Here is a 9,841-nt window from a genome sequence, read left to right on the forward strand (position 1 = left end):
GAAAACTAAACATATGTGTATATATATATATATATATATATATATATATATATATATATATATATATATATATATATATATTATTAACACAAGCTACCGACATGCACTATTAAGATATTTTTTTGAAATATGAAATGTTTCCGAACGGAACTATTCATGAAATAATAGTCTTTCTTCTCGACGAGATGATAAAACTATTTACAACAATGAATATATTAGGTTGCATTTAGTTATGGAAAAATAATATTCATTTTCCGTTTGATAAAATTGCAAGAATGGTCCCTGTGGTATGTCAAAACTAGTAACTTTGGTCCGAAATGGGTTTGGCTCGCAACGAAGGTCCAATAGTTTCGTTTTGTTGCGAGTTTAGTCCAAAAATTATAAAACTTTTTATAATGACGGATTTACCCTTGATATTTTCCCTTTTTAAAATTTTTTATTACAGAATAAAAAAAAATGAAAAAACCAAAAGAAAATCTCTCTCTCTCTCTCTCTCTCTCTCTCTCTCTCTCTCTACACAAAACACATCTTATTCATTCTGAGAAGAGGGTTTCGGTAAAGAGGGCGAATGAGGCTTCTTGTGAAGATGTTTCCGATGAAGATGCTTCCGGCGAAGGTGCTTCCGGTGAAGAGGGTTCCATCAACCGAAGCATCGCTGCTATCCTTCTTCCCAAACGCTGATGGTTGTTAGGGTTTTCAGATCTGGTTCAATGTTGTTTTATCGTGGCGGAAAGATTAGGGTTTTGTTGGTTCGTGCTTATTTTACTCTAACTGATACAATGGTGGCTAGATTAGGTTTTAGGGTAGCGGTTGTAATAGGGTTCTTATACCCATATTTTTGCGAAGCCTAAGGTGTAATTGCCACTGTCACCTCCATACAGGCGATGATTCCATGTATGTGGTGTCTTTGGCTCCAGTGACGTTTCAGGCGACGTTGAAGCAAAAACGGAAACGAGAAGGGTTTTTTTTGGAGGTGCAATTCTACTGAAACAAGATTAGGTGCAGCTCTGCTAGTAATCATCTCATGTATTCCACACTCCAATTAATTGTTTGTGTTACAAATCTGATTGTTCTTGTGGGTTTAAAAATCTTGTTGTTCTTGATTTTAAAGTTGCAGACCAGGAAAAAAATATGTTTAAATTCATCATACGGTGGTGGTAGTTCTTGAGTTTCATTTTGAAATTGTAGATGCAGATTTATATGATGATAGTGGAAAAAATATGTTTGAATTCATCGGATGGTGTGGGTGGTGACCAGCAGTTACAGTGGCAATGGCTATTGTTGGTGACCAACAGTGGTGGTAGCGGTAGTGCTGGTGACAGACGGTGGTGGTGATAACATATCAATAGTTGTATGCTAGAGAGGGTGGAGGGGTGGGTTAGGGATAGTGGTAGTATTATTTTGGTTTAATTATGTAAATTGTAAAATGTATTTATATAAATTAAAAAAAAAACAAAAGTAAGGGCAAAAACATCATTATAAAAATGTTTAAATTGACTTGGACCAAATCCGCAACAAAAATGAAAAGTTTAGAGTAAACTCGCAACAAAACGTAACTAGTGGACCATCCTTGCGAGCCAAACCCATTTTGGACCAAAGTTGCTAGTTTTAACATACCACAGGGACCATTCTTGCAATTTTGTCTTTCCGTTTTTCGTTTTTCGTTTTCCCTTTTCAGTTTTTGTTTTCCATTTTCAGTTTTCATTGGAAAATTTAGAAAACTCGTTTAGTTAAAACTTATTTATTTTTCATTTTCAGTTTTAGAAAATTAGAAAACGTTTAGATGTGTATATTCTATCGATTTTCATTTTTAGAAAATGGTAGCGGTGGTAAGGTGGGGGTGGGGCAGCGGCGGGTGGCAGTGGTGGTGTCGATGATGGCAACGTTGGTGGTGGTGGTGGCGGTGATGACAAGCGGTAGTGGTGGTGGCAGCGGTTATACTGGTGATGGGGTGGTGGTGGTGGTGATGGTGATGGTAGGTCGGTGATAGTAGTAGTGGTGTTGTGTGTGTGTGTGTGTGTTTATGGGGGTGGGTGTGGGTATGGGTGTGGGTGTGTGGGTGGGTGTGTGTTTGTGCAGGTGTACTTGTGAGTGAGGGTTGGGGTGGGTGGGTATTTGTGTGTGTGTGTGTATGTTTGTGGGTGGGGGTTGAGGTGGGTGTCTGTTTATGGGTGTGTATGGGTGTAGGTGTGGGCGTGTGTGTGTGGGTGTGTGTTTGTATGTGTGTGTTTGTGCGGTTGTACTTGTAAGTGGGGGTTGGGCTGGGTGTGTATTTGTGTGTGTGTATATTTGTGGGTGGGGGTTGAGGTGGGTGTCTGTTTATAGGTATGTGTGTTGTGCATGTGTGTGTGTGGGGGGGGGGGGAGGGGGGTGGGTATGGTTGTGTGTGTTTGTGGTTATGTGTGTTTGGGTGGCTGGGGGGTTGTGCTTGGGAACGGGTGTGGTGGGGTAGAGGTGTTAAGGTAGGGGTGGGTAAATGTGGGAGTGAGAGTGTATTTATATTTTAGAAAAATTTTGGAATTGGAAAAATGTGGAAAACAATAATTATTGGTTTTCCAAAAATTTTCAACTTCTTTGTAATTTTAGAAAACGGAAAATTTTTATTTTCTATGAAAATTTTAGAAAAATAGACGAATTAAACGCGTTTTCAAAATTCTTATTTTTATTGGAAATCTTTTCTGAAAAACGACACATTTTTCCATAACTAAACGCATCATTAGCTATTCATTGCATTCCGTAGCTACGAACCTTGCTAAAAAATATTCACTGAAAGAAATTATCTTGCATAAAACTGTCTGTCAAAAATAACTATCTTACGTCGCTGTATCGCGCAGGTACCCCACTAATATATATATATATATATATATATATATATATATATATATATATATATATATATATATATATAGAGAGAGAGAGAGAGAGAGAGAGAGAGTTAGGTTCATGTGAGACGACCTAATTTTGTGAGACCGTGAGACATATTTGTTTTTATTTATTTTTATTTTTTTTTAATTAATTCAAGATCCGAAAATAATATTTAAAAAAAGAATTTTTGGATTTTTCCATTTATTTTGCATTTTAAACTTATCTTTTAAAATATGTACTGTGTAATATTCTATTAGAATATTTCACGTATTTTTCAAAAATAAATGGAATTTTTTTATTATTTTTTTTTTGTTAATTCAAGTTCCGAAAATAATATATATATATATATATATATATATATATATATATATATATATATATATATATATATATATATATATTTTTAGATTTTTCCATTTATTTTGCATTTTAAAATTATTTTTTAGAATATGTTAGTGTAATATTCTATTAGAATATTTCACGTATTTAAAAAAAAAACAGGATTTTTTTTTATTTTTTTTAGTTAATTCAAGTTTCGAAAATAATATTTAAAAAAAGAATTTTTGGATTTTTTCATTTATTTTGTATTTTAAAATTATTTTTAGATTTGGTCTCATGGTCTCACAAAATTAAAATGATCTCTCTCTCTCTCTTTCTCTCTCTCTCTCTCTATATATATATATATATATATATGTATATATATATATATATATATATATATATATATATATATATATATATATATATATATATATATATATATATATATATATATATATATATATATAGGTTCATGTGAGACGACCTAATTTTGTGAGACCGTGAGTCGCAATCCTAGCCACTCATTTAGTAGATAAAACAAAAAAAAAATTAATGAAAAATAATTACAAATTTTCGAATTTTTTTCCAAATATTATTTTCGGAATATATATTTTCCCAAAAAAAAATACCAAAACAAATAAAAAAAATACAAAAAAAAAAAAATACATTCTTTACATATTTTAGTAGAATATTTAGAATATTCTATATATCTGGCAAAGCTAGTAGAATATTCTAAAAAATCTAAAAATTATATTAGAAATGTACGGTGTAATATTCTATTGAAAAAATATCATAAATGGTCCCTGTAGTTTCCCAAAATCTGAAGTTTAGGCCATGTGGTTTAAAAACCTCATAGATGGTCCTTGTGCTTTCTAAACTTTTGACAGATGGTCCTTATCCCTCACACTATTAGAACCCCACTGTTAACTCTTATTTCATTAAAATAATATAAGGGTGAATCGGTCTGTTCACCTATGCCCTCTTCTTTATTGAGGGAAATGATTATGTCACTGTCTTTTTCACGTAAACTCCCAAACACTCTTCATCTCCCAAGAGTACAGTGACTTCGTCTTCAACATATCACTCTCATCCAAGAAACGAAATTGGGGTTTAGGGTTTACACAACACCAAAGGACAATGGTTCTGTCAATATGGTGTTTGCGTGAAAAAAATGCGTGCTTGAAGGACTTGCAATCGAGATACAGTAAGTTTTTTCATAAAAAAAAAACTTAAGTTTTTGTTTTCCTTGAATGTATTCATGAAGATAAATCATCTTCTTTACCCTTTCTATTTTTGTGTTTGTAGAGGGATATGATAACTATTTCACGTTGAAGATACACTATAGTGGTGTCTTCACCAAGTCACTTGGAAGGAAATACGTTGATGGTACCATATCATATGTAGATGACATTGATACTGATATATTTTCAGTCCATGAACTCGATGACATGGTTCAAGAATTAGGGTACAAAGGTGAAGAAAATCTTTAATACCATTTCTGTATCCCTGAATTTCCCTTAGACTACGGGTTATTGCCTTTAGGTAATGATCAAGATGTTCTTAAATTGGTTTCGTATGTCCCTAAACACAGACTTGTAAAGGTCTATATTGAAACTGGTCAAATTAGGGTAGCTAGTTATTTTTAAGTCTCCTTCCAAAGTTGTTATTGAAGAACTGGAACCTGATAGTGTGTCACTGGAACTTAATAGAAAAAAAACTTGTAGAAGAGAAGTAGGATCGTGTAGTAAAAAGCTTGAGTTAGACCACCCTACCAACCATGTTGTTGACCAGTCACAAGTAATAGATATGGATGAAAGTCAGGATCATTCAAAGACTATTGTTCCATATGTTATGTATTAAGTTAGCCAATGAAGTAATGTCATTGATGTGAATGAAGGATTGATCATGGGCCACGTAGAAGAAGTGTATAAGGGTAATTTAGGCAATCTTGCAGAGGAACCAATTTGTGAAGATATTGATGGACAACAAAGTGTAAGAATCGATGAATTTAAAGCATTTATAGATGATTATTCAACTTATGCTGACTTTGATGTTGAGTACAGTGTACGAAATGGTGAAGACAATCAAGTAGAAATTGAAATTCTAAAGGGCATGGTAAGTGATGATAGTGGAGATGCTTTTTATAGTCAGAATGGAGATGGTTCTGATTATAGTGGAGATGATTCTGATGATAGTGACTACATTGTACATAAGTCTAACTTGCAATTTGATATGGATGTAGACATGAGTGAATTCCAAAGTGTCGTGGATGTAGATGAACATTGAAATTAAAACAAGTAAACCGAAAGTATAGGGAATAACATAGTTGATGAAGAGTTGGAAGTTATTCAAAGTGATGATGTAACAATGTAAATTTTCAAAACAAAATTTTCGTTTCTTAAAACATGTTTACCAACCAAATCAAGTCGTAAAATCCAATGCATCATAACATAATACAAATCATGTAAATCCCAAGATCATAAATAAATCTTCCGATAGTGTGTACAGATCATGCCGGCGCCTTCCCACGGTCCTCGCTAGTACCTGAAACACGTAACACAACAACTGTAAGCATAAAAGCTTAGTGAATTCCCCAAAATACTACTTACGCACACACGCCCTTCCAGGCCCTGACCTTCCGGTCTATGTGTCTCAGGGGACTTCTGTCCCGACCCAGTAAACCTTCCAGTCCTACCTGTGTCGACCTTACAGTCCACATCACAACGCCTTCCGACCAATAACATATATGCCTTCCGGCCCATAACATAATGCCTTCCGGCCCATATCAAGCATAGCATACATAGCACATACAAACGGTTAACTTATCATATACAATGCATACAACTCATAGCATATCCAACCTTCCGGTCACACAATAAAACCCTTCCGGGTACAGTATAGTGAGAAAACTCACCTCGTGGAAAGTCTAGAATCTCATGTGCTCGCTATCTCCGAATCTTGAAAGGAAGACCCAACCCCGCCTAATCATAACGAAATATCATTCTAATTAATATAGACTTTCACAACTAGGCTTCACCCTTATTAATATTCCTCAGAGGGGTAAAAGACCATTTTACCCTTCCTTGACTCAAAGTCCACATGTTGACCAAAACCCTAAAAGTCAACAAAAGTCAACATATCACAATACGCGGGGCGTACAGACTTATGTACGCGGGGCGTACGTCACTGATCCTCAATCGGGGTCACCACCCAGTACGATGCGCGTACTGGGAGTTACGCCCAACGTAACACCCAGATTTAGTCACACTACATTTCTGGTCTTAAATGGTTAAGACACTTCTTCAACTTCTAGATCCGACTCACTTTAAGCCTCCTTACCCATAAAGTCGAAACCTTTAAGCCTTGGCATGGCTGTAAAGGCTCCTACACTCCCTAATACCTTTCCTTTTCAACTCAAATGATCTAGATCTCATGCATGGCTAATCATTCACGTCCATGATTACATTTTTATGAACCTATAACTCAAATGAACCAGAAATATGATAGATCTAAGCCAATGGAGACTACTTGCTCATAAAGTCTCCATCTTTGGGACCAAAACCCTAGAAAATGGTCCGTAAAGCATACCACAAGAACTACAAGGCAAGATCTGAACTTTTTACCTTAGGAAGAAGCTCCAACCTTTGCTATTCACGGATCTACACTTGAACACCAACTTCTATCCTCCACAATGGACTCCTCTTCTCTTTTGCTACCTTGAAATGACACCTCAAAGCTTAGAACACTCACAAACAAGCTATGAACGAAGGGACAACTCTCTTAGGGTTTATTTCTGAAGGATGGTGGCTGAGGAATCAAGCCATCTCATTCCTTTTATAGCCAACAACCAAATTTGGGTTTTTAGGTCTAGACCGGTTACGCCCGGCGTAACCTTGGGTACGCCCAGCGTACCCGGGTGATGACGTGATTAAATGAGGCGTGTGAGTATGCGCAGCGTACTCCTTGTACGCCCAGCGTACTCGCCCAACACAAAGGCCCAAAATGACAATTTAACAAAGATCAAGGGCTAATTAGTGGTACCTGAATTTTGGGTTGTTACAGATGATTATCAGTATGCAGGATTTTAATAAGATGAAAGGACAAAAATGCTTAAGGAATTGAGTAGGTCAACTGCATGCTCACATGGGGAGATCCATTTAAAACCATATAGGGTGGGGAAGTGTTTCAAAACAAAGAAGGAAGTCGTGGACTACATGCTGTAAATACAAGGATGTCCCTATACTTAGCAACAAAAATGATAAAATCAGGATAAGGGTCAAATGTGGAGGTGTTGTGGGCCAATCTACTGAAATAGTTTAATGTGGTGGGCCATCAACTAGAAGTAAGGTAAAGTGCAAGGGACAATCTATTGAAACAGTTGAATGTAGTGGCCCATCAACTAGAAGTAAGATAAAGTGCAAGGGAAAAAATGTGATTAGTAAAAAAGAAAATTTCCTTGGGCGGTCCAAATCTCGAGGCCAGATGAGAATAAAGATTGGTTGGTGAAAACAATACACGATGTCCATAAATGTTTACAGACAAGATCAGTTAAAGCTTGTACTTCCAAATATTTAGCAAACTTAATTGTTCCACAAATTCCGAGTAACCTTAAAATTCCAGTCAAAGCTTTACACGAGGAGTTGTGTAAGAAGCTGAAGCTTGATATGTCAGTTCAAAAGGTTGCTAGGGCAAAGAAAATGGTTGAACGTGTGATTAGTGGGGACTACCAACTTCAATGTGGGTATCTGAGGGATTATGGTTTGGAGCTGCTAAACACTAATCCTGGTTCAAAGCTGGGTTAAGGGCTTTCCTAGGAGTTGATGGTACATTCTTGGACCTGGTTCATGGAACTGTTAGGAGAAGACTTAGAATTGGGAGCAAATTCAAATTTTACCTTCATTTCTGATAGACAAAAGGTATGTTTTACCTAATTATTTCTCATGATAGTGTACCTTACTTTCTATTTTTATAAATGAAACTAACTATATTTGCATTTGTTAAGGTGATAATACCAGCAGTTGCAAAGGTATTCCCCAATGAAGAACATAGGTTTTGTTTGAGGGATATTTAGGAGAATTTGAAGAAACAATAGAAAGGAAAAGAGTTGAGTGACTTGGTTTGGGAATGTGGTAGAGCAACAACATTAAATCACTTTATATATGCAATGGACGAGTTGAAGAAAATGAATGATGAAGCTCATTCTTGGTTGTGTAAGATTCCTGTAGAGACATGGTCTAAATCTCACTTCAGTGGTATGTTATTTAGAGGTTGTTGAGTTTTATGTTTTAATATAAAATTTGTAATTTCTCTTTTTGAATATGTTTTTCACAGGTAGGGCACACACTGATTTTTTGTTGAATAATCTTTGTGAGGTATTCAATGCTAATATAGAGGGAGGTAGTGATAAACCAATCATCACCTGCTTAGAGTATATTAGAGAGTATCTCATGAAGAGATTGTGTGTTGTGCAAAAGGAAATAGATAAGTGTCAAGGGGAACTAAGTACTATTGCAACTATAATTTTAGAGGAGATTAAGACTCAAGCAGCAAAGTATGTAGCTAAGTATAATGGGGCAGGAAAGTACCAAGTTGCAAGCACATGGCAGGATCAGTATGTGGTGAACCTAAATGAAAGAAGTTGCACTTGTAGGTTCTAGGAGATTACAGGTTTTCCATGTAGGCATGCTGTTTCTGCTATATGGAACAAAATTGAAAATGGAGAAGATGCCCCTGATGTTGAGGATTGGGTCTATCCTTGCTATAAGTTATCAACATGGAAAGCCATGTCTCTGAACAAAATTGATCTAATAAATGGTCGTTCAATGTGGTCAAAAAGTGATTGTCCATTCACTTTAACTCCACCAAAACATCACACAAAGGTTGTTATGTCAACTAGGCTAGATGTGTACTTTTAATGCCATCATGTATGTTTATGTTTTAAATATAATAAATGCATATGTGTAGGTTGGGAGGCCAAAAAAGAAGAGAAGGAGAGGTGTTGATGAGCCCAACAGCCAAACCACTAAATTGAGCAGGAAATTTCTTGCAGTCATATGTTCAAAGTGTCATAACAAGGGGCACAATTCCAGAACATGTAAAGGGCAGGGAGGCATTGGTGAAGTTGGATAAAAGGGGAAGACATAGGGAAAGGGGAAGACACATGCAAAGGGGAAGACACAAGGAAAGGGAAAGGGGGTTGGAAATTCTGTTAAGTAGTTAATTGGATGTTTTGGTAGTTAGGTCTTTTGAAACTTGAATTATGGTTTGGCTGTTTAAATTATGGTAATTAGGTCTTTTGTAATGTTTGTATGGGTTAAGACCTTCCATCAGTAATTATGTTGAAACTAAGTGTCATGTTTAAACACAGACTTGTAATGATTTTATCAACATTTTGCTTATGAATTACCCTCTCCAAACCTTTCTCAAAAAGATGCATGTATAACAATGTAGATTTGAACTACCATTCCTAAGCATTTGCAAGATGCAGTTATATAAATGTATCATACGAAAATGCACATCAAAACCACTGATTTATAACAAAATATATAATCATCATTTCCATTAACTTAATGTGTTACACTTCATACAACAAAATGAAACCAAAAATACCCATTCCATCACAATCCAAAACCCCCAGAACTAGTTAGATACGTAC

General features: G+C 35.7%; 1 protein-coding gene across 1 annotated transcript; it reads left to right on the plus strand.

Annotated features, from left to right (window-relative positions):
- The first annotated feature begins 8,030 nt into the window (after nucleotides 1-8,030).
- On the plus strand, nucleotides 8,031-9,315 carry LOC145045907 (uncharacterized). The gene is made up of 6 exons (XM_078994197.1): nucleotides 8,031-8,102; nucleotides 8,189-8,235; nucleotides 8,320-8,438; nucleotides 8,518-8,797; nucleotides 8,867-9,065; nucleotides 9,151-9,315. Exons 1-6 carry the CDS (start codon nucleotides 8,031-8,033, stop codon nucleotides 9,313-9,315), a joined length of 882 nt encoding a protein of 293 aa, XP_078850323.1.
- Nucleotides 9,316-9,841: the final 526 nt, after the last annotated feature.

This window comes from Lactuca saligna, chromosome 5, assembly GCF_052625555.1.
Source record: "Lactuca saligna cultivar CGN05327 chromosome 5, ASM5262555v1, whole genome shotgun sequence".
NCBI lineage: Eukaryota > Viridiplantae > Streptophyta > Magnoliopsida > Asterales > Asteraceae > Lactuca > Lactuca saligna.